At 41.2% G+C, this 26,617-nt stretch overlaps 1 protein-coding gene across 1 annotated transcript in view; it reads right to left on the minus strand.

Annotated features, from left to right (window-relative positions):
- Nucleotides 1–2,082: 2,082 nt before the first annotated feature.
- Nucleotides 2,083–26,617, minus strand: part of slc1a8a (solute carrier family 1 member 8a) — a 39,330-nt gene continuing 14,795 nt past the window's right edge. The window contains exons 5-11 of the mRNA XM_079598269.1: nucleotides 23,618–23,825; nucleotides 23,427–23,526; nucleotides 12,887–13,120; nucleotides 12,582–12,776; nucleotides 12,170–12,304; nucleotides 11,833–11,929; nucleotides 2,083–5,470 (exon numbers count right to left, since the gene is read on the minus strand). Of these exons, the coding sequence (XP_079454395.1) occupies nucleotides 5,306–5,470; nucleotides 11,833–11,929; nucleotides 12,170–12,304; nucleotides 12,582–12,776; nucleotides 12,887–13,120; nucleotides 23,427–23,526; nucleotides 23,618–23,825 (1,134 nt within the window). The 3' untranslated portion in view covers nucleotides 2,083–5,305. The remainder of the gene's footprint in view (nucleotides 5,471–11,832; nucleotides 11,930–12,169; nucleotides 12,305–12,581; nucleotides 12,777–12,886; nucleotides 13,121–23,426; nucleotides 23,527–23,617; nucleotides 23,826–26,617) is intronic.

Here is a 26,617-nt window from a genome sequence, read left to right on the forward strand (position 1 = left end):
TTATATGTATGTTTCCTACTGTGCTATAACTACTTTTTCCTTACTAGTGTGACTGCGGTTTAGCCCGGCATTAGTAAACATGTTTACTTGCTTGCTAAATAATTATGGGGCTTTCCCCAACAAAAACAGCCTTATGCTTTTCATTCTAAACTTTTTCTTCACAGGTTCAAGGAGAGTGATCTTTTATGTGATATGTAATGACTTGAACTTGAATTATTATTATTGTTATTATTATTATGTTTGATTAATAATGATAAAAAGTGAGGAGTTGTGGTGGAAGTTTTATGATATTCATTGATCTTTAGTAAAATATAGATGATTCAAAGAATGTCACATGTGTGTCTCTCACTTGTAGTGAGAGAAGATGATGTTTATGTACCTGGGGAGGCAGAAGGGAGAGACACTCCAGAGAACAGACGAACAAGGACCTCTGACCTAGAATGTCAGAAGGCCGTTTGGTGAAGGAGGGCTTATGGGCCAACTAGTGACGAATCTAAACTAGTGTTATGGCTTCTTTGTCTATGGAAAACTACTGGATGGAAATCTACTGGGAGGAAGGCTCTGGGGGGGGAAGAAGACCTTGGAGATTAGGATAAAAAGGTGGTTCAGTCTGTCTGGGGGTGTGTCACTCTTCTGCACAGGGTAACAACTGTGTATTAGACTGCTCCTATTCTTGCAAGAATAAATACTTTTATTTTATAATTTGACTCTGAGTGTCTCTTACGCATGTTTGATGTTTGTGATGTTTGTTTGATGAATTTTTGCCACAACACCTGCTAACGTTAAGCTTTTGAATGCTTTTAATGAAGCTCCGGTGTAGCGTGATGGGAAGTGAATAATGTAGCTGTAAATGTCACCGAACTCAATGTCAGGAAGTTTTTCTACACATTTAATGCCTGTAAAAAGAACTTGTGGTGCTTCATATTGATCTATGATTCCTAATTCCTTTATCTTCCTCTTGTATCTTTTTGTGATGCTTATAAGTGCGATGACATGACGTGAAGAGTTAGCTGACGGCCGCTGCGCTAATAATAGTGGTGGGGGAAAAATAGATTCTGTTCAATATCGAGATATTTTGCGCACGCAATTATATCAATACTGTAGTGCAAAGTATTGCAATATTTAGGCTAATTATAAAATAATTATGTTATTAGTATAATACTAATAATATATTAATAATATATATTACACACCCCTATTAATAGATCCATTGCCACTGAGTAGCTGACGGATGTATTCAGTCAAAATGGCTGACACGCGGCTAGGGGTCACGTGACTGGAAGATCCCTATATATATAATGCAAACCATTTATTCCCTCTTACTTATTTGTAAGTTTGAACTTGTGAATGGACTATCATAGTAAATTGCCTGAAGTTGAGTTCTTGTCTTCAGTGAGTGCAAAGCAAGTGATTAATTTCCTCACCTCCGTGTTTAGTCGTCATGGGAAACCGGAGTGCATAGTGACGGATAACAGAACTCAATTTACATGGATGATGCATTCCTCAGGCAGCCTTTTATACTCACGGTCGCACTGGTAGTGATGTCATAGACTGTCGCCGGCCAATACGATTGTCACATTGTATACATGCTTCAGACGCAGTGCCTCGTTCCCCTTCTCAGTGAACTTAGGTTACATTTGTAATATTTTTTTACAGCATCTCGTGGCAAGCCAAATGGCGTAAATGCGTCGCTCTTCAGGCCAAAGGAGTATACTTTGAAAGGTAAGCATACCTGGTTCAAAGCAAATAGATCCCTGGCTGTAATAATTGGGTTCTATTAATCCACATATCTGCTTTGGAACACAGTCAGGCCTCTTGTTTGTCCCTGCTGACTTAGTTTCTGTGGTCATAACCTCTGAATGGCTCATTTGTCATTAATGTTCTTTGTGATCATCATCCTGAGCTTTTAACCCAGAGGCAAGCAGCTCCACTAATTAGACATAAGCTCTGCTTGTTTGTTGGTTTTCTCTGAAACCAAATCCGATGTTAACACTCTAACCATCTGTTCTCATGTGCATGCAATCTCTTATAACAGTATTGCACAACACTGCACCGAACAACACATTACAATTATTATTATTTATCTCAATATTTTAATTACAAACATGTTGCAAGTTCATTACACAAAAATACAATGAGGATGTACAAAAAAAAGAAACGACATTTGCAAATCAGTCACCCATGTCGTTGCACGTGATGCTAGATAATTGGCTTTTAACTGTGCAATTAAAAATGTTTCCTCCCCATCACCTTTAAGATTTATTGTTAGAGGTGCAGTGTGTGATTTTTAGCGGCATCTAGTGATGAGTTTACGAATTGCAACCAACAGAAGTTATGGTGGCCGACAGGAAAAGATGTCGTCGTCTGAGACAGCAGAGAGTAGCCAGTTAAGCAATCAGGTTTCTATACAAAGATAAATTAGGAAATTACGTTTACTTAATTATTCAGTATAACGATATGTTATTGCGAATATTATTGCTACTTGTTCATCATTGTGTCAGTGTTTTATTTGCTGACATTAGCTAGCTTCTTTGGATGAAGAACAACATTGTGACAAAAAACGTAGTAGTAGTTATGTAGTAGTTTGTCCGTTTAGGGCTACTGTAGAAACATGTCGGTGCAAAATGGGTATTTCAATGTAAGGGGACCCACGGTGTATGTAGATCGAAACGCCTAGTTTCTAAGGTAATAAAAACATAACGGTTCATTATGTAAGGTACCGTTTCAATGGTTCATACACCACTGTAAACATAGTTATGTATATGATATTGCATTTCTGTCCACAGATCCTTCTAAATATTACACAATGCACCTTTAAATGATAATGTCATTGTAGTTCTGGTTTGTTTTGACATATCAGCCTAAATGACACAATTTCTGAATGTGTGTCATGCAATATTTTCGTACCTCCAGCTTTAAAGGAGACAAAAGTGGAGAAATTTGTTGTGGTTGTCCTTGTAAATACAAGTATTTCCTTAAATAGGGAAAGGAACACTGTCTAAATGTATTTAGCTGTGAATAAAAATAAAACAACAGCCAATATTATTTTTTTTTTTTACAATCGCTATTACACATTTCTCAATACTTATAGGTCACTTTTTTTAAACTCTTCACTCAGTTCTCCTTACCAATTTTCAGCTTGGCATAGCAGTTAATTTCACATTCAAAATGACCAAAATATGTCTCAAATCAAGTCATTCTTCCATAACACTTGCAAAGGCTGTCAACCAACAAACGCACTTTGTCACTCATAAAACAATTACCTAAAAATGCTAACAACAGGCTGCATAATACAATGTTTGCTTTTGTAAAATGTATTTACATGTGACACTCAGAATTCACTGCAGTTTGTTACATAGTCCATGTTTACATTACAGTACCAAATTATTCCTAAGTCTTCCTCTTTTGTATAGATGGTAATGAAAGACTGAAAGATCTGTGTAGGTGTTTAGCTACAACCAGTTTTTATAGTTTTTAAAAAAGATATATATTTCAAAATTATATTACTGTATAAATTTAGCAAATTGCTGTCTTATTCAATTATGTATTGTATTAGGTTTTGAACTTAAGTTTTGAAAAGAGTATAAACGTACAATTTGGCCTGTATAGGCTATATAGAGATTTGGTGGTGGTTGTGTCTAATTGAAAGATGTATTCATGTAATTTAAAAGATGTAGACATTGAATACATTTTGTTCCAAGCAATGTTAAATAATCTTCAGTTTAGCCCACATAAAGCCACTGTGTGAGGAGTTTTGAAAAAGTGACCTGAGAAATGTGCCCTAGCAATTGTAAAAAAATAATGTTTTTATTAACAAAGTTCGGTAGGAACACATTCAAATGATCAATCCAATCAACATGAGATTAGGGCTTATATATATATATACATACATTCATGGTCAGAATTAATTTAAAAAAAATTGCCAAAAATCTAACCTTTCATTGAAGTAAAAGAATTAAAAGTGGGGGGAAATCACATTTTTTGTTTTTCTCCAAAACACGTTGGCCACAATTATTGGTACCCCTAGAATTTTTATGAGTAAAATATCTCTGAAGTATATTCCCATTAATATTTACCTTTTTTTTTAGCACACCAGGGTGACTAGGAACATGAAATTGTCCAGCCATGACTTCTTGTTTCACAGGATTTTAAATATTAGGAAACACAAAGGCCAAATTCCCTTAATCATCCATCACAATGAGTAAAACCAAAGAATATAGTTCTGATGTGTATCAAAAGATTGTTGAGCATCACAAAATAGAAAGTGGCTGTAAAAAAATAGCTTAAGAATTGAAAATCCCCATTTTGACCATCAGGGCAATAATTAAGAAGTTTCAATCAACTAAAGATGTCACGAATCTGCCAGGAAGAGAACGTGTGTCTATATTGCCTTAATGGACGGTGAGGATGAAAGTTTGAGTGGCCAAAGAGTCTTCAAGGATCACAGATGGAGATGGAGATTAGTTGAGTCTTGGGGTCAGAAAGGCTATATAAAAAAAATAATAAAAAAAACATACATGTGCAACTAGATCAGGACAAGGATCCAAAACAAATATAAAAATCAACACAAAAATTTGTTACGGAGCACAAAATGGCAAGCTTCTGCCATGACCGTCCCACTTCCCTGACCTGAGTGAACTGAAGAGAAGAAGCACCAACATGGATCTGGGAATCTGATGGATCTGGAGAGATTCTGTATGGAGGAATGGTCTCTGATCTCTTGTCAGTTGTTCTCCAAACTCATCAGGCATTATATGAGAAGACTCAGAGCTGTTATCTTGTCAAAAGGAGATTGCAAAAAGTGTTTAAAAGGGTGCAAATAATTGTGGCCAACGTGTTTTGGAGAAAAAAAATGTCATAATGTGACCAATTTTTTTAATGAAAGATCAAAAGGATAAACAATGCAGATTTATTTTTTACAGCCAGTTTTGATCATATTTACCAGGGGTGACATTAATTCTGACCATGACTGTATATATAGACTCAACTATGTTCCTCGACAGTTTTCTTGCATCCCTCCACCAACCCCGACTCCTCACTATTGGCTGGTCCCACTATCCCAGCCAGGGTTACGGGGTGAGTACTCTTGGTTCGGACCATATTCAGAGCCCTCCCATCAAAACAGCACACCAAATGCGCATACTGATTAATTATAAGTGTGAACTCGTGAAACTGTAGTCAATAACAAAAGCCTGGACGTGGAAGAACCAGAGAAAGTGTTCGTTTAGTACTTCTTGGCACAGTGATAGAAACATAGCTCCAAAAGAGATTTTTGGGTAGATCTGTAAGGCAACCATCTGGTGATTCAGACTTGACAAATATTGTAGTAGACTGTGGGTCGTTCAAAAACAGTGTCCCCAACCACCTCAAATATACAGTCTTTGCCGGCCAGCAGTGGTACTTCAGTCAAAGGCACATTCTCCATGTTACGAGCAGTCTGGGTGTCCTGTTTAGCTTCATTTGCTTTTGCCTGACAAAAAGAAGGTCACATGCCATAAATAATCTTGTGGTATTTTAAGATAACAAACTAAAGTTTAATCATGATGCTCCAAAAAGCCTTTGACATAACATGGGCTTGTCAGTGACTTGTAAGAGTGTCCACAATAAAATGTTTAAAACACACTACCAATATATTAGAAATGTACTCTTTGCATTCATGTTTCATGTGTTTTTTTTTAAAAACTTAAGTTTACACATCTTAATCATTATTTTCAAAATGGAAAGAAACGAAAACCATTTGTAAACATGTTTTTAAGGGTTCTTACAAACATCATGAATAATAAATAAATGCTTTGCGCCCTTCCGCGTCACGTCCCGCCGAAACGGGCGTGGCTTAGGTCTATAAAATACGCTCGCAGGCTTATCATCTCTGATTTTTAAAAGCGAAACAACCAGAGCGCATACACGGCAAGATACGCAGTACTCGTTCCTCTCTCTAGAGAGAACCGAGGTTACGTTAGTAACCGAGTACGTTCTCTTACGAGAGATACTCTCGTATTGCGTTGTCTAGCAACGCATTGGGGAACACCATGTAAAACGCCGTGTATCAGGGATCCGACACCATAGACCCAGAGCCCTGAGCTGGGGTTCATATAGTGCATAATCACCTACAGGACTCACAGGGAATCCAGAAAGAAGTGGGCTCCAACCACCATATTCCAAATATTGGCTGCACAGAGCAGTCCAGCTATTTAACATAGCCATGTATCAGTGACTGAGATTTCAGTCTAATCAAATTCGGTCAGTTTAAACCGATAATATCCTGGGCTGTAAGGCGGGAACCTCAAGGTTATAAAACCTGATAAATGTAGACGGGGAGGCCCAGCCTGCTGCCATACAAATATCCTGTAAGGCAATCCCACTTGACCAAGCCCACGAGGAAGCCATGCTTCTCGTGGAGTGCGCTCTAACACCCAAAGGACATTGGATGCCTTTGGATGCATACGCCAGAGCTATAGCGTCCAGTATCCATCTGGATAGGCTCTGCTTCGAAGTGGCTAGTCCCTTAGAACGCCCACTGAATGAAACAAAAAGCTGCTCCGTCTGTCTAAAAACAGACGAGCGCGACACATAAGCTCTCAACACCCTCACCGGGCAGAGAAAACTCTCATCCACATTCTCCCCAGTGATCGGAAGGTCAGACAGGGAAATGACCTGTGCCCTAAATGGTGTATTTAGGGATTTTGGAACATAACCGTGCTTAGGTTTGAGTATGACCCTCGAGTCATTAGGCCCAAATTCCATGCACGACGCACTCGCTGAGAGCGCGTGTAAGTCCCCAATGCGCTTCACTGAAGCGAGAGCCAGGAGAAACACCGTCTTGAACGACAGGTGTTTCATATCAATCTCCTGAAGAGGCTCAAAAGGATGACCCTTCATGGCGTCCAGCACCGTGGAAAGGTCCCAAATGGGAACTGCGGGAGGTCTGGGGGGATTAAGTCTCTTAGCTCCTCTAAGGAACCGAATGACTAGATCATTCCTCCCTATGGACTGGCCATGCGCAGTTTCAGAGAACGCCGCTATGGCTGCCACATATACTTTGAGCGTGGAAGGGGACCTCCCTCTGTCCAACAGCTCTTGTAAGAAGGATAGAACCTCCGCCACTCCGCAGTCTGGGGGTGACACGCCACGAGACGTGCACCAACCAGAAAATACTGACCACTTAGACGCATAGAGACGTCGCGTAGACGGAGCTCTAGCTTGCGTGATCGTGTTTAGCACTCCCTGTGGGAGGTCAGCGGATACCCGTTGATGGCCCACACGTGAAGGGACCATAGCTCCGGGTGAGGATGCCAAATCGAACCATTTGCTTGAGAAAGGAGATCCCTCCTCAGAGGCACTGGCCACGGGGGGGTGCTGGCTAACTGCATCACAGCTGGGAACCAGGGTTGATTCAACCAGAGCGGCGCTACTAGCAGCACTGAGCATCCCTCCTCCCTGATCCGCTCCACCACTTGGGTCAGGAGGGAGACAGGGGGAAAAGCATAAAGAGGATGGCGAGGCCACTGGTGGGCCAGGGTGTCCTTGCTTTTTGTGAAAAATTCTGGACAGTGTTCTCTGGAGACGCAAACAGGTCTACCTCCGCTCTGCCGAACTTCTTCCACAACAGTTTTACTGTGTGTGGGTGCAGCGACCATTCTCCTGTCGGAACATGGTTCCTGGACAGTACGTCTGGTCCAACGTTCAGGTGCCCTGGCACGTGCGCAGCTTTCAGCGAAAGGAGGCTGCTGCGTGCCCATATCAGGAGGCGTTTGGTCAGTCTGTATAACAGCAGGGACCTGAGGCCGCCTTGGTGATTTATGTAGGATACCACTGATATGTTGTCTGAACGTATCAGAACGTGGCAACCCACAATTAGGGGACGAAAGCGCGTGAGTGCTTTGCTCACTGCTAACATCTCGAGGCAGTTTATATGAAAGAGCTTCTCCCGCTCTGACCATAGGCCAAACAGCGGTCTGCCCTCGAGCAGCGCTCCCCATCCTGCGTTGGATGCGTCCGTAGACACCACCCTCAGTCTCGAGGAAGTCCCCAGGTTTACACCTGAAAGGTACCAGTCTTTCGACTTCCAAGGTTTCAGAGCTGCGACGCAAGCTTGATTGACCTTGAGGCGAAGCCGACCGGTGGCCCACGCGTTGCGGGGCACCCTCACTTTGAGCCAAAACTGCAGTGGGCGCATGCGCAGCAGGCCCATCTGGAGGACTGATGATGCTGAGGCCATCAGACCCAGCATCCTTTGAAAGCTCTTTAGAGGGAGTACAGCGCCGCAGCGGAACGAGCTGACTGTGCGCTGAATATGTAGTGCGCGCTGTTATTGACAGCGAGTTCAGTTCGATTCCCAGAAAAGAAATAATCTGTCTGGGGAATAGCGAACTCTTTTCCCAGTTTACTGTGGGACCGAGATTCTCGAGGTGGCTCAGTAACAGGGCTCTGTGCGCCATGATCTCTGAGTGAGATTGGGCTAAAATGAGCCAGTCGTCCAAATAATTCAGCACTCGAACGCCCTGAAGTTTGAGGGGAACGAGTGCTGCGTCCATGCACTTCGTAAATGTACGGGGTGCTAGAGACAAGACGAACGGCAGGACTGAAAAATTCGTCTGTGACGTGACGCAATCTGTATTTGAAAATACGCGTCTTTTCGATCTATTGACACAAACCAGTCTCCCTGGCGAACATGCGCGAGGATTTTTCTGGTCGTTAGCATCTTGAACTGGCGCTTCATAAGCGCTTTGTTCAGTTGCCTCAGATCTAATATAGGTCTCAGACCCCCGTCTTTCTTGGGTACCAGGAAGTATCTGCTGTACAGCCCACCTTCGCTCTGATCCTGAGATAAAGGTTCGATAGCCCCTTTTCTCAGAAGTTTCTGAATTTCGGCTCGAAGTAGGTGTGCTACATTCTAATCTACCGACGTCTCGCCGCGCGCCGCGTGGCGGCGAGGGCGTCGGAGAAACTGCAGCGAATAGCCTTCTTTTATGATGTTTAGCACCCATTTTGAGACCCCGGGAAGCTTCGCCCATGCATCTGCACGGGCAGCTAGGGGCTGAGTGAAAAGCGCGCTCTGATCGACTCGCGATATAGCGGCTTTTGTGAGCTGTGACAGAAATGTAGCGTTCGCAACATCCGAGGCCGGGGCCGCGCTGATGACAGCGGGCAGAATGTCCGCGCTCGACCCCTCGACAGTAATTAACCGGGAGAGGGAGGGCTGGACGGGGTCCGTAGGAACCGTGGTGTTTGTGTGGGAACGTGGGCGCGGGGGAGCGGGCACGTTTACCACCTTTATAGCATCGCTCGCCGGAGCAGAGCGCCTGCACGCAGGTTTCGTTTTTACAGAAACCGCACGATAAGTAGGAGGTAGCATTAGTGGGCACTGGGTAGTGGGCACGTGTGCTACTTTTAACGCGCAATCGAACTGGGTCGATTTTATGTGCGCGGGCCCTGTGTGTGGGGCTGTGTTTGTGTGTAGGGATGGGCACATTACAGTGGGCAGTCTTACTACACATGAAACACCATCGGCCGTGGCCGGGACACCAGAAAATACGCTCTTTAAAGGATTTATCTGGGTAGCCGTGAAAACGGCTGTTGTGTGCAGGCAAGCGGGCAATGAGACAGGCTTGTTGGCTGCTATATACACTGGACCAGTCACTTCTCTTGGGACTGGACGAGCGGCAAACTTCGGTGAAGGTCCGGCCGCAGCGGGACTTGAACACCGTCGTTTTCCTAGGAGTGCTAGGATGTCTTCGGGGCCTCAGGTTTCAACGCGATCTTCGTTCGCGGGCCACGCGGCGCGGGGCGGCGGCTGGAAGATCGAGAGCGCGGTCTCGAGCTCTGCGTCTGTCGGCGTTGAGATGAGGCGCTGGGCGGAGGCTTAGGCTGAGCACTCTGAGCAGACGGTTTCGCATGGCCTGCTGCAGAGTTTTAGCGCTTCGGAAGGAAGTGCTTCATCGCCTGAGTCGCCTTCTGTACCTCAGCGTACCTGTCGGTGAAATCCTTGACCGAGGTTCCGAAGAGGCCAGCAGGGGAAAGCGGCGCGACGAGGAACGCGGTTCGCTCCGCATCCGGCATGTCTGAGAGCGTGAGCCAGAGGTGCCTCTCAGACACGGTGAGCGCCGCCATACTCCATCCAATGGCCTGCGCCGCAGACTTCGAAGCGCAAGGTCCGTAGCACTTCTCAGGTCCGCCACACAGATCGCTTCGGGTCCGTTCTCGTCCATTTTCCGGAGGAGATCGGCCTGGACAATCTGTAGCGTCGCCATTGTGTGTAGCGCTGACGCAGCCTGTCCGTTAGCGGTGAAAGCGCGGTGGAGCAGGGATGACGTCATGCGGCAAGCCTTTGAGGGCAGCGCCATCTTAGCACGCCGTCCAGCGGAGGGCGGGCATAAGTGCGCTGCAATAGGCTCTTCGACCGGCGGGAGGGAAAGGTAGCCTCTGTTTTTAGCATCATCGACCTCGGAGAATGCCATGGAAACAGAAGACCTCGTCCTCGTCGAAAACGGGGAGTTCCAAGCCCTCGCGACCTCTTCATGAAGCTCAGGAAGGAAGGGCGCGGGCTTAGAAGCAGGTGAAGACCGCTCCCCGGGCAGAAAATAGCCGTCCAGTCGGTTGTGGGCGGGCTGCTCGGGCGAAACCCACTTAAGGCCAAGGCTCGCCGTGGCTTGAGTGAGCACGCGGACAAGCTCCGCCTCGATGCTAGCCTTCTTTCCCGTCGAAGCACGGGCGCGAGGTCCACGGAGCTCGCCCAATCCTCGCTGCCGGACGCCAGGATGGAGCAGGAATCCCCGTCTCGCAGCATAGCGTCGACTTCATCCGCGTCAGCGACGGAAGCGGCGGCAGGCTGCGGTCGCTGTCCGTCCGGAATCGACGACGAAGAAGCCGGAGAGGAAGCTCGCGGGCGCACCTGCGAGCTTTGACGGCTGGGAGATGGTTCGGGGTTCCGCTGAGCACGGCGCTTCTTACGGCGCGGCACTACAGCGGAAAACACGGGCTCCTGGAACGATGCCAAGCGAGTCCTCAGAGTCGCTAAGGGCAAAAGTTCGCAGTGATGGCAGCCGCCATCAGAGAGAGCGAGAGTTGTTGTTGGAGTGTTGTTCACCCAGGCAGGAAGCGCAGATGACATGGCGGTCCCCGTCGCTGAGTGTGGCTCGACACAAGCCGCAGGAAGGCATCTTTAAAAAGACGCTACTCTTTTAGAACAAAGCGTGAGTCGCGCCGGCGAACTCACACACACAAAGAGCAGTTTAGAAGAAAAGGATATAGGCGCCGGATAGCGCAGCTTGAAGGCGATGAAGGCGGCGAGGCCAGCAGCTTCTCGACTCTTTCCGCTGAGTTGCTTCTTCGACGGCGCAGCTTCTTCTCGGATCAGCGATGTGATGTCTTCGCTTGAAGGATTAAAAATCAGAGATGATAAGCCTGTGAGCGCATTTTATAGACCTAAGCCACGCCCGTTTCGGCGGGACGTGACGCATTGGGTGTGACGTCACTCAAGGTCTCGCTCGATAGGCTTAAGCAGTTGCCCGCATAGCAGCCAATCGGCGCGCGAGCTGTCTCGCCTAGGTCTGTATGCTGCGGCAATGCGTTTTAAATTTATACAAAATTAAGGATCATTTTTGGCTTCAGTATTCTCGTGGAAAAGGATTTCCCCCCCAATGCGTTGCTAGACAACGCAGTACGAGAGTGTCTCTCGTAAGAGAACTCAAAAACATGTTCATCATTAAGAGGTATGTTCAAGTCTGTATGAAGTTTATTTTCAATATTTTTGAATAAATTAACAGATCTGCATAAAAATGAGTATCATGACTCAAATGCTATGAAAATAAAATAAAATAAATGTTAATTTACCTCTCTGTCAGGTGGAAAGTCTTTTCGACACAAGTGGGCAATGATTCCAGCTGCCAAAGCATCTCCTAGTACGTTGATCATTGTTCGAAAGCGATCTCTTTAAACCAGAAGGGGTGGAAGACTTTATTGATCCTATCATCATTATTTTTTCCTCATGCATTGGGTTTTAATCAAAAAAAAAAATATGGTATTTATACTCTGTATAAATATTTACTTTTATTAATTTTTACTTTTATAACAGTTACTATTTATATTTATGAACCATTGAATTATATTAATCATGACACTGATTACAGCTTTTTTCCCCAACAAATAAATGGCAGTTATCTCAACTTACAAGATCCAATCAATGGCCACAATCAGCGTGATGTCATCTGGTGGCAATCCAACAGATGTCAACACTATCACCATGGTTACAAGGCCTGCCTGAGGGATTCCAGCAGCACCTATACTGGCAGCGGTCGCAGTTATACTGGAGAAAATCAGAATAGGATGATTATTATGATTGAACTCCGATTCCTGATAGAACTGAAATGAGTCTGATCAGATGAGTCTGTCTAGTTTCCATTAACTATTAAAACTAAGTTTGCACAAAACCTTTGTCTGTCTGTAGGGCAGTAACCATAATACATCTTTGGGATGCGTCCCTGGTCAATCACAATAGGATTTGAAATGGCTGATTCTTACATTTTAATTTTGTTTTCCCAATGCTGACTATATTTATTTAATCTCTGCCGGTCTGCAAGTACCTGATGGTGACAAGCTGTCCGAAATCCAGTTCATACTCATTAACCTGAGCAATGAAAATAGCAGCAACTGCTTCATAAAGCGCTGTTCCATCCATGTTAATAGTGGCTCCTACTGGCAGCACAAACCGGGCAATCTGCCTGTCCACTTGGCAGTTCTCCAGCAAACATTTCATTGTAATGGGCAGTGTTGCTGAGCTGTGAAAAAGAGTAGGATGCCTCAATCTTACTAGGCCAACTTATGTTTCTACTTCATTAAATGGAGTTGGGACGAGCTATTTACAATTTTTTTTAGCAATTCATCTTACCTGGATGACGTGGCCAGAGCAATGACCATGGCTTGCAGAAGTCCTCTGATGTATGTGAAAGGATTTTTCCGTGTCAGAATAAAATAGAAGAATGGAAGCAAGATGAGGCCGTGTACAAACAGGCCTGCCAGGACCGTCACCCCATACCAGCCCAGTTTCTTCCCAAGTGTGGAGGGATCGCTCATGTCCAGGATTTTGCCAGCCACGAGGAAGATGATGCCAAAAGGAAAATACCTGTTAAAAAAATGCAGAGAAGAAGTTAAACAGTCTGGTAGGAATTAGTCAAATGATTCTCAAGAATGTGATTCTTTAAATGCCCAATCATGTTGATGACTATGAAAACACCATTCGCAAACCCTTCACTTCTGTAATGTGATATATTAAGAAAAACTGAATATTCAATTCAGAGGGTACTTTTTTTTGTCAATTAAAAATTAACGTTTTTGTATTTTTTTAATGTACTGATGATTTTGGTTTTGATATGCACTGATTCGGTCTCATTAAACTGTATATGTATTAAGGAAAGAAATAGGGTCAATTTTGTTGACATTTCCCAGCTATGCATGTGCTGATGGCATTGTTAGCCCTACACTACCCCAGCAGCATGTGTGACAGCTCTTAAGTTCAGGTGATCCATAATCCCTGCATGTGCCAAATGACAGCATCGCTTTAACACACCTCCATGCTGGCAGTCGGCACGTGCCAGCTGTATGCTGGAAACTTCCTCTCAGATTCTCAGCTTATGGTATCTCAGCCCTCAAGCAAAGTATTCTGTAAAAACTTTTGTATTTTTAATTTTAAAAGGTGTCATGAACTGCATTGTTTTATAATGTTTCCTGGGGTGCACTTATAATGTTAGTATAATCTTTAAATAAATAATTTAAAAAATTTAGAAATAAAAGGCATTATTCCTCCCCTGATTTTAGCCCTATTATTTGAACGCTCTGTTTTAAGGCAGTGTAAACACCTAGTGCTGTGATTGGCTAACAACTTTTTAAATGAAATGGTTAAGTATTACATTAGGAAGCATGGCATTAGTTTTCACTGTTATGCTGATGATACTCAGCTCTATATTTCCTCACGCCCTGATAAAACTTATCAATTCACAAAATTAACGGAATGCATAGCAGATATAAAAACCGGGTTTGACTAGCAATTTCCTATTATTTAATTCAGAAAAAAACTGATTCTAATTATTGGGCAAAAGATTTCCTCACATAATAACCTAGAATACTGTCTAAGACTTGATGGCTGCTCTGTCAAGTCCTCGTCGTCGGTTAGGAACCTGGGTGTGCTGTTTGATACCAATCTTTCATTTGAAAGTCACGTGTCTAGTATCTGTAAAACCACATTTTTCCATCTTAAAAATATATCTAAATTACGCCATATGCTCTCATTGACAAATGCGGAACAATTAGTTCATGCGTTCATGACCTCAAGGCTAGATTATTGTAATGCTCTACTGGGTGGGTCCGGGTATCATTCGTTCATTTGTTTTTGCTTTCACAAATAAAAACGGAAAAACGAGAAAACAGCTCCTTTTTCCGTTTTTTCGTTTTTTTAGAAAAACGAAAAAATGAAATTATGACTTGATTTTTGGTTTACCCGTTCTTGCACGGAACTCAGAAAAAACACTTGATATTCCGATTTTCCCCTGTGGGTGGTGCTAAATCTGATTGGCAGGAAATGCATTAATTATTTTTCAAATTAAGAGTTTACCCACATAAAATTAATAGTCTATATGCATGCTATTTATTACCCAATTATTTGCCTGAAAAAATCTATTGAAATAGCCTAAATGTAAAACATGGTTATCAGACAAAAGGCAGAATGGAAAGGCCATTCTTAGTGCATTCCTCGCAATATAGGTTTCTTTTGCATTCCCTTGCCAATAGATTTTGTTATCCCTTTATATCTTCCGGATGTACTCTTGCTCAGGCCATCCTTAAAAATATTTTGATTTGCCTTAACAGCAAAAAAAAAAAAAAAATTGTCGGTAGGTAGGTCTATTTTTTTTTTTCAAGATTCAGTGTGAAAAATTAAGTACAACTTTGGTCAAGGTGATTATATGTATGAATGTAAACAAATGTGCATATCGGGACTTCACTGACAGTTTTCCAGAAATGGTGCCAGTTAAAGAGTTTAAAAAAGTAAAAATAAATAAATAGAGATTTTGATAAAAAAAAATTATAATAATAAAAGTAGCCTACTCATTTTAAACTTTTTTATAGATATATTTCTCAGGTCTGTGACTGTGAGGCAAGTAGCTTATATTCTGAGTTTCGGTTTAAGAGATGAGCTCCAGTTCCGGCGCCTCCGTGTCCTGATTATATTGCTTGCTTACCTCTTATTTAGGCTATTAAACCCAGGAAATTGGTTGATGAAACATTGATTTAAATTAAGATACAATTAATACAAAACGAAATTAACTTTAAAGACAGGCTTTCTACAAAAGCAAACTTAATGAAGTGGTCAAAATCATGTCTGCCCACTACATTTGTCTCCCGACATTTTCGGAATCATCTTATCTTATTCATGCTTTTCACTTTTCATATAATCAACATAGATGAAATTTAAAAATATATATTATTTTATTAAAACATGAATATGAAACTAAATCGTTTTTAACGACTAGGCTACAACACAGGGTTATATTACTCTACAGTCGTTAAAACTACATATTTTCTTGGCCTTATGGACCATAGATAGACAGTAAAAGAAAGTGTACACTCTAAAAAATGCTGGGTCAAATATGGACAAACCCCAGCCGTTGGGTTACATTTTTTAATTACATTTTTAACCCAACGTTTGGGTTTGTCCATATTTGACCCAAAATTGGGTTGAAACAACCCAGCATTTTTTAGAGTGTAGGTGTAGTCATGTACAAAATATGCCTTTATCCATTAAAATGATAGCCAATCATGTCTTTATCACACTTCTACGTTCAAAAAGCTGAAGCAGCCCCCCAATGGACATTCATGTTAAAATATCAAATTCTGTACACATACAGATTAGCAGATGAGCCCGATACGAACATTGTTTTTAATTGCACAATAGCGTTTCCTCCCATAGAAAACCCTTATAATAAAGACAAAGCTTAATGTGGCTTAGGCTACTTCAGTGATAAAGATCAAATGCTGTACACACCTTATTAATAAACTATCCTACAGAGAAGCAGATGAACCAAAAATATGAACGCAACGCATTTAATCACACGTTAAGCGTTTTCTTCCCATAGAAACCCTTTATTATAAGGCAAATAAAGGTGGCTCTTAACGTGGCTTTCTATGAGGATGACATTGCGGTGCACAGCAAATCCTTTAAATGGTAGCCTATTCAATGCAAAACAAAAATGAAAAATATAAGTAGCCAATAAAATAAATAATTAGCCCACAAACAATATTTATTTTAAAGCCTAGACGAAAGTATTTAAAGAAAAACACCAGCGTTGGGCATTTATAGGCTTAATGTTTCAGCCGCCCTTTTCAAACTGGCGCAAGAAAATGCAACAGAATTTGATTTGTTAAACATGAAGAGGACTTATCTGTCTGGCATGGCCGATCGCTCTAACGTTACCTGGATAAATATTTGCTGTTATTAAGCGCATATCCGAGTGTTTGTGTGGAGCGCGCACTGCATGACATGGAGGCGCCGGTGCCTTCACTCTCATTTTCCTATCAACGGTGGAAACAACTTAAAATACTACATAAAAGAATAATACATCAGTCGCAACTACTTTTATTTGTGTAAGCTCACAACAAGAAAACGTTGTGCTTTTGTAAAATAAAAGAAAACGAACAGGGCGCGCTTTCATGATCTCTGTGAATTGGAGCGCGTCTCAAAAATTAACTGAAAAACTGCCTAGACAAGCCTCACAGACATGATAAATATAGCTAGGGCCTATCTATATAGCTTATAAAAAATGTCCACCAACGGAAAAAATGCATTCGAAAGCAAATACGTACGGTACCATCTGATTATGTAATCCTGTCCGTATAAGGCGCATCTAGGCTACATTACAGCGGAGATGTATGGAGATATGTTTGCAGGCAGCCTACACTGATTTAGAAAAAAATGGTTTATTAATAAACAATTAAAACGCTTCGGGTTTTTTTTCAGACACATTTATTATCATTAGGCTACTGCACCCACACACCGGACGCGAATAGCGCGTCAGGCGCGAGTGATTTCAATGTTAAGTCAATGCAAAGACGCGTTACACGCGTTTTACGCGCGTAACGCGTCTTTGCATTGACTTAACATTGAAATGACTCGCGCCTGACGCGCTATTCGCGTCCGGTGTGAACGCACCATTAGTCTACTTTTCCTGGTGCTTTGCGGCAAGTTTTATGCATGCGCTTGAGCGCGGAGCCCAGGATTGAATATAAACGTGCGATTAGTCCTCATTGCTTAAATGAATGACTGCTATCTAGAAAAATCTTTAGTCTATGGCAACTGTAATCAATAGACTACATTTAATATTTAACATTAACTAATTAGTATCCAGCTCAGTTAATTAGTTAAAATAATAAAATAAAGTTTAAATTAATATACTAACCATATATTTCTATATAGCATTGCTTATTCCACTACACAAAGGACTGTTTATAAGATGACAATCCGTTATACATGTGAAGATTGTCTGTATCTTGAAGATTTTTGAATTGTATTTGTATTGTATCTTCTGTTATAAAGACGAAGATTGACATTATAAAATAGACCACAAAATACACCACGAAACTAGTTGAGGATAAAAAAAAAAATGGTATTATAATTGGTACAATTCCAGCATTATGGACGTGACATTTCAATTGCATTGAATACCAATATATTCAAACTGTTTATATATCCATAGGCCTACTCTCTTTATAAAGGCGTCGAAACATTTTAAAAATTTAAGTCTACACGTGCGTTTTATATTTAATATAAGGGACATACACATGCTACATGGGTGACAAATGTGACCTGACAAAAAAAATCTAAATATTTTTAGTAGCCTATAGGCTAATTCAGTGAATTATGAAGAAGGGTACTCCCGGATGAAGAAGGGGCGGCTCTCCACAGAACATAAAATATTAATTTTACTACGCGAACATTTTCTCAAAATCTCTCTTTCTCCAAAGTGACAGATAAAATCTGCTTATTTATTATAGTAAAAATTATCCAGCAATTACGTTTTTTAGTACTCGATCGAATTCAAGATGTATAGCCTAAGCTTAGATCAAATGAGGCTACGGGTCATAAATAACAAATAGCCTTTTGTCTGACAACTGTCAATGCGTGAACATGTTTATATTTAGGCTATTTCAATAGATTTTTGAAAATAGACAGTTAAGCCAAATAATTGGGTAATAAATAGCATGCATATAGACTATTAATTGTATGTGGGTAAACTCTTAATTTGAAAAATAATTAATGCATTTCCTGCCAATCAGATTTAGCACCACCCACAGGGGAAAATCGGAATATCAAGTGTTTTTTCTGAGTTCCGTGCAAGAACGGGTAAACCAAAAATCAAGTCATAATTTCGTTTTTTCGTTTTTCAAAAAAAACGGAAAAACGGAAAAAGGAGCTGTTTTCTCGTTTTTCCGTTTTTATTTGTGAAAGCAAAAACAAATGAACGAATGATACCCGGACCTGGGGTGCGTTTCCCGTACAACTATATAGCTCACTGCTTAACTACCATAGTACGATGCATCGTTGGAGAAATCAACTAGCTCGTCACGACTGTTTCCCGAAACCATATGTCGCAAAGTATCGTTCAACCACGCTGGTTTATGACGTCTCGCACGTGGTGGACTTATAAATTATTTTAATTAATCTGTTTGAGATCGAATTAACGCTAGATTTTGTCATATAAGTTACAGACATGGCATCTGAAGACCATTTCTAATTTTTCTCAGTTATTTTGCTTTATTACCAGACTCAATATTTGGCTCGTTCTTACATAGTAGAGCGCGTTCGCACATGCGCAGTCTTCAAAAACGGTGTTTTAAATCTCTTGACAAACTAAAAGACGTAAATTACATTTGTATGTATTCTAAATAAATAACACGGGTTGTACTGAATGTCAGCTTGCTTATTTTGCTAAAGATAAGGATTTATTCAGTCTACATCTCATGTAAACTAGAAACTATGCTTCTAACCACAGCTCGAGAGCAGTCGTTCCAACCACACAAGTTTGCGATGCTGTTTGCGAACGTTCGTTGGAACGATGGTTTCGGGAAACACCAAATCGTTGAACTATGCTGATAACGACGGAACTTGCGACCATAGTTGGCTAACGATGCTTTCGGGAAACGCACCCCTGGGTGGTTGCCCTGCACGTTTAACAAACAAACTACAGCTAGTTCAAAACGCAGCAGCTCGAGTTCTTACCAGAACCAGGAAGTATGACAATGTTAGCCCAGTTCTGTCAACACTGCATTGGCTCCCTATTAAACAACCTATACATTTTAAAATATTGCTGATTACTTACAAAGCACTAAATGGTTAAGCTCTCCAGTACTTGAGCGAGCTCTTAACGCAATATAGTCCTTCACGTCTATTGCGATCTCAAAATTCCGTCCAGTTGAAAATACCAAGAATATCAAAATCAACTGCTGGTGGTAAATCCTTTTCCTATTTAGCACCAAAACTTTGGAACAATCTTTCTAACATTGTCCGGGAAGCAGACACACTCTGTCAGTTCAAATCTAGACTAAAAACACATAAATAACACATTATAGACTTCTATAACTCAATGTTAGGCTGCATAGTTTAGATCAGCCGGGACCGGGAACACTTCCCATAAATCCTGATGTACTTGGTACATCATAAGAAGGATGACGTCTACGCTAATATTAGTCTCTCTGTTTATCCCGAGGTTTACCGCTGTCTGCCGGATCCAGGCCATATCCAGATCTGATAAAGGACCAGCGCCAGGACACGACGACAACGCAAGTGTCAGCTAGTCTCTCCCCTGTGAAGACGTCCTTCCCTTTACCTCTATACAGATAAAATGTTGTCGGGATAATTCCGGTTCGCGTGGCTACGCAGACGCGACACAATTTCTGAATTATAAATTTTTAAGGCCTAACAAGTAGTTTGTTGAGGGTTGATTTGTGAAGGACTACACGCCTGCGCACATATGTATTCAAACGCGCATTAATAATAATGATAATAATAATAATAATACATTTTATTTATAATATGCTTTTCTAAAACCCAAAGCGCTACAGGCAGTAAAAACAAATAAAATAAAATACATAAATACAAGAGTAATACAAAAATAATAATTACAGTACAACACAGTAAAACACTAATCATGTCTATAGCAATTTTAAAAAGATGAGTTTTAACAACTTCTTGAGACTGGCTAATGTGGGAGCATCTCTTACAATAAGAGGAAGTGCATTCCATAACCTGGGTGCAGCAACAGAGAAAGTTCTCTCCCCATAGATTTTAATATACAGGGAGGCTGCTGAAGAGTAAGCGAATCAGTCGCCCGAAGGGAACGGGAAGGCGCGTACAGGCTGACTAAGTCACAGATATAAGAAGGGGCTATTTCGTGCATAGCTTTGCATGTGAGTGTGAGAGTTTTAAAAGCAATACGCGACTGGACAGGAAGCCAATGCAAGCTATAAAAGCACACCTGTAATGTGCTGACGGGGTGAAGTGTATGTAAGCACACGTGCTGCTGAATTCTGGATGTACTGCAGCCGTTTTATAGATTTAGTAGGTAAACCAACAAATACTGCATTAGAATAATCAATCCTGGAAGTAACAAATGCATGAATAAGCCTTTTAGCATCAGGTAGATAGGGCCTAATTCTTGCAATGTTCCTGAGATGATGGAATGCAGATTTTGCAATACTCTTAATATGTGAGTCTAGTGTTAGGCGAGCGTCAAAGATCACACCAAGATTACGAGCATAAGAAGATGGAAGTAAAACACTATCATCCATAATCAAAAGTAAAATTTCTCCCTTTCTGAGTAGCCGCAGGTGTGCCAATGAGAAGAATTTCTGTCTTGGAAGAATTCAGTTGTAAAAAATGATGGTGCATCCACGTTTTTATTTCTTGCACACACTCCAAGGGAATTTGAGTAGGATCAGATTTGTAGCTGATGTAAATTTGAGTATCATCAGAATAAAAGTGATACCCCAAACCATATTTCCTAATTATTTGCCCCAAAGGAAGCATATAAACACTAAACAATATGGGACCCAAGACAGATCCCTTGGGAACACCATGGCGGTCTTGTCCAATTTCATATTTGTTGTTTCCCAAGACAACAAACTAGAAACGATCAGTGAGGTAAGATTTTAACCAGTTTAGCACAGTACCAGTGATACCAAGCCAGCTCTCCAGCCTATTTAGCAGGATAGAATGGCACACTGTGTCAAAAGCTGCACTGAGATCTAACAAGACCAAGATGGCAAAGGCTCCAGAGTCAGCTGAGACAAGCAAGTCATTCATAACACGAACCAAGGCTGTCTCTGTACTGTGTCCCTTTCTAAACCCAGACTGAAAAGGTTCGAAAAGCTTGTTGGATGACAAGTGTGAGTGGAGTTGTGCCACAACAACACGTTCCAAAACCTTGGCAAAAAAGGGCAGATTTGAGATAGGCCTGTAATTTGATAGGTCTGACTTATTACATCCAGGCTTTTTAAGGACTGTAATAGCTGCAACCTTTAGGGCTTTTGGAACAATACCAGTTGTAAGAGAGGTGTTTACAATGCTACAAATGAGGGGACTAATTGAAGAGAGACACTCATTAAGAATAGATGTTTGGATTGGGTCGAGGGTACTTGTAGGTGTGTTCATTGCCATCACTAATTTTGAAATACAATCAGTAGTGACTGTTGAAACTGGAGAATGCAGTTTCAGGAAAAGTAACTGGATAGATCTCAGGAATTGCAGAGCAACTGATAGACTTATAGATGCTTAAAATTTTATCCATAAAAAATCTAAGAAATGTATTACACTCCTGCACAGAAAAACAAATTGATGGCTTAATTGGTGCAAGAGTTCTGTTGATCGTCATAAAAAATCTTGTTTGGATTTGCAGCACCATCACTAATGATAGACGAGTAGTACTCTGTTCTTGCTGTTTGCATTCACATTTACATTTATGCATTTGGTAGACAAAGCATTGTGGAAAATTTGCATATCTACTCCGTAGTGATAAAATAAATAAAATTCTGTATCAAATTTATAGGCAGGACAAGTAGTTTATTTAGGCTTGGTTTGTAGAGAATTACAAACATGCGCACATATATTCAAACGCACATAACTATAGAATTAATTCTTGATGCGCACGTGAGTGCTTATCACATCAGTGTTTATCACAGGTTCGCGTTTAAAGTCTGTGTAGAGAGAACGGTGTCGTCTTAGTGGCCCCTAATTTAATAACAAATTATCCTTTCGACGGAAGTGAATCAATCAAAACTAACTTTAGCTGGAAAATAACATTATTCAAGAACCCGCTATAAAGCCAAAACATCTGTTACCTTAAATTATACGTTTATCTCTGAAAAGCAGCTTTGAAACAATCTACATTGTTAAAAGCGCTATATAAATGAAGATGACTTGACTTGACTAGATGCTTTTGTCCAGAGCGACCTACATTGCATTTCAGGGTGCACATTTGCTTTCTTGTCGGTTCTTGCTTTCCCTGGGAGTCGAGCCCATGACCTTGGTGTTGCAACTCGATTTCTGCACACTAACGAATGCTTTCATCATAACTAACAGTGCAAATACAATGTAAATAAGAGATTCATTGACTATACCAGGAGTTTTGGCAATAAACTTGTGCTGTTTTATTGACAGCTCCAGCCATTGTAGAGGGAGCGTTCTTTGGTCACTTTCAATACATAATTTAATAACAGTTTACATAACAGATTATTTTCATCCTACTATGAGAAACAATGTGAAGTTGATTTAGTCACTGGTTTGATTTACTGACACATAGACAAGACCATCTGACTGTACACAAATCATTAAATATAAAAAAAAATCACTGGTCACAGATCAGGTATTAGAATCAGCACGGTTACTTGCACTGTTGAGTCCATATTGTAAAAGTCTGTTTGCAAAGCCTGTGCCGAAATTGCGACTGATTTACCAAAGAATCCACAGTAAAAGGTAAAGAATACAAATAAATAATGCTCAACTGAGACATTCACATTGTTAAAAATAAATAACCACATTCCTAGCTTTAGGATATTTTTGAAGGTAATGTTATTATTTTAAATTTTATTTATATTTTTAGTCCTATATCGTCCTTCTCTACTCTTCAACATGCCAATGGGCGGGGGCCGCGGGGCCAACGTTACGACGATGAGGTAGGCGTTCATTTTCTTTTGCAGCGACGGTCTTTTACCCATCTATAAAAGACACATTCCACAAAGAGTCGTTCACTGGGTTTGGTCACAATAAAAGCTGTTTATGGACTAACTAACTAAAATTTGATTTCTCAGTTCATGACCCCTTAAACAACAGTTTTGTATGGAATTGGCTTAAAGAACCTTTAAAAAACCTCTGCTTTCTTTCTTACCATACAGCAGCATTAATGATCTTCATCACACATTCATTGATGCACTGGCAAACGTTCACCAGAGGAGCTCCCCGTTCGCCCATTTTACCAAGTAAGAGACCTAAATAAAAAAAGTATTTTGTTATATTTATGCTTTTAATCATGATTTTACTAAATGAAGATACTGTATTAGGTGAAGGCATATGTTTTACCCATTGTGGCTGAGAAAATAACAATGCCGAGTACATTCATCTGCTGACTGCTGCCTGGACGGGTCTTATACTGGATGTCTGGAGCTGGCGTAAGTTCCAATAGCACCGTTCGACCCTTTGGATTGTCGTCATCTGGCATCAAGTAAACAAAATTTGGGCGTCCAGTGTTCACTGGTGTTTTTAAGATGGGAATAAGGTCTGTCTTATACTGAAACAACAAAAATAGGTTTTACATTTTCATATGAAAATGTGAGTGATGTTAATTGTACAATCCTTGGTATAACAATTTTGTAAATATTCTAGGTGTTATATAATGTAGCCACATGTAAATATTTTAGGATTTTGTCAATATATTTTTTTAACACCTTGCAATGCGGTTGCTAGGGAGTTGCTAGGCAATTGCATACTGGCTCAAGTAAAAAAAATAAAAATAACCCCCCCCCCCAAAAAAACCCAATAAGCCACATGATTTGAGGTCAAAGTCTGTATATATACCAAAACAGTTCACTCATTACTATGAATGAGAGAAAGTGGTACGCAATTTGGTAGAGAACTTTAAAATAAAAAAGCCAGTCATCAGTTTGTAAAGTAATTGCATCACCGCAGCTGAATCTCTGGGTAGGACTAGGCACTTAGGACTGCACAGGCGCATTGGCTGGAAAAACCTTGAATGCACACTTTAATAAAGCTATTTTAAAATAAGAAATAACATTTATGGAACTGTTCATGTAGTAGGTATTTTTTGACAAAATAGCTGTTTGGAGACATTGCAAATATGGCCACCTCTCGGTCTTTGAAGGAGGGAACGGACATGTATGTGAATGTACCGACGTATTGGGATCGTGTCAGAGATCCCCAATTATCTTCGAGTATAAACAGAACGAGCAAATGCACATTGGCTTGCGAGATTTGAATCTCTCGCTCCGGCCCGCAGCGCAGGTATAAATAGGAAGCGGATGCAAGCACCAGTTGTTTTTCACTGAGGAGCTGAGCAGGGGCCTGGAATCAGTGGTGGTCCAGCAATTGTGCCGACGGGGCATATGTCTCCTTTCCCTCCTTCAGGGAAAGAGGGTTACATACAACGAGACGTTCCTTTTTAGTCAGTACGTTCGCCGTACATAGACGTACCGACATATTAGGATCTCATAAAATTGCTGCTCCCATCCAGTACCCAGCTGGCCGGAGTTACCTCAGTGACATTTCATATGTTGTACTGGCCGGAACAGTCGGTAACAGAAGAGAATATATGTAACTTTCACGTGATACCCTCAGTGACATTTCATGTCACTGGCTATGCTCCGCTATACGTCCGACTGCCGGAGGGTGTGGAGTAAGTTTGAGTATCAAGAACCGGTTCCATTTTAGAACCGGTAACAAAAGCGATTCCGCTTATCGATTCCTGACTTTGGGGCCATTCACATATCGCGTTTTTTGCTCGTGCAAATTAGTTATTTCAAATGTAGGCGCGACACAATCGCGCTCATAAAAGAAGCGCGGCTTCTTTTAAAAGGTTGCGACACCCAAGTGCAGCACGCTTGTTTGTCACATACATCAAACAACTACACAGAAACATGTTCCAGTCTATATAAAAAAAAAAAACTCATTTGAATCATTAATTCAAACAGGTTTAAGCGGGTGGTAAAATGCCCTTTAACCCCCTTTAAAAACAAAATTAATTTAGTCTCATTCATAAATACCTGTTTAATTAATGGATGATTCACCATTCTTTAATCAATCTATTGAGTATTCTTGAATAAATAATTAAATGAAAAAGAAATTAACAGTCGATTTTTGCCACCTACTGGAGTAATAATGTAATCAACACAATCTTTATTTGAAGAGACTCCATTCACTTTAGCCATTTTATTGGTTATTGATTAAAATTGGCAAGATTAAAAGGAAGAGATATTTATTCTTCAAGTATTTGCCCTTTTAAAAAATTTTTTTTCGGAAATACGGAAACAAGAATAATCTGCATTCGATAAGCAGAATCGGAATTGCTAAAATTTAAATGATACCCAACCCTAGTGTGGAGGAACTCAACAGGGTTTCGCCTAGACAGGGAACTCACCTGAAGCAGAAATCCGGTCCATAGGAGGGCAAAGGCGCAGCAAGCCGACACTTTGAGCAGGGTCTCCGGTGTTTACTGGCTATGGGATGCAAGTACACGGGAGGATACCAGCTCGACACGAAGGCTATAAAACCTAGCAAACGTGTTAGATGTCGCCAAGCCCGCAGCTCTACAAATATCTGTCAGCGAGGCACCCAGTGCCAGCAGCAAGGAAGAAGCAACACTCCTAGTGAAAGAGTAGGGGTGTAACCCTGGTATCCTGGCCAAATTTGCCCAATGGCCTCTGTCCACCATAGCCTCCTAATTATCCCAATATACTCATTGGCTTCATAACTCTGTCTCCTCTCCACCAATAAGCTGGTATGTGGTGGGCGTTCTGGCGTAATATGGCTGCCGTCGCATCACCCAGGTGGATGCTGCACATTGGTGGTGGTTGAGGAGATCCCCCCTTCTATGTAAAGCACTTTGAGTGCAGAGAAAAGCACAATATAAATGTAATAAATCATTATTATTATTAATGTTATTCTTTCTGTTTATTCCGAGGTTTACTGTAGTCAGACCACAACGCATGATGTAGTCAGCCGGATCCGGGCCGTTTCCAGATCAGATGGTAGACCTGCACTTCAACATGACCACAATGCATCCCTGAAGTGTCAGCAGAGATTGTGTCAACTAGATTCTCCCCTGTGAAAGCCTCATCGACACGACAGCCATTGGCAATGATCCTTAAAGAGATACTTCACCGCTGGAAAGATGAATGTATATTTAAATTGGGTCATTTATGTAGTAGAAATGTGAAATTATTTTAGAAGTTGATACCTTCTAGACTGATAACATTTATTTTTGGCTCATGTGGATGAAAGACAACAACTCCCAGAATACACTTGCTTCGCTGCCCTACGAGGCCACGCCTACCGGTTACAGAGGGC

Source organism: Phoxinus phoxinus (genome assembly GCF_949152265.1).
Source record: "Phoxinus phoxinus genome assembly, chromosome: 22".
Classification (NCBI taxonomy): Eukaryota; Metazoa; Chordata; class Actinopteri; order Cypriniformes; family Leuciscidae; genus Phoxinus; species Phoxinus phoxinus.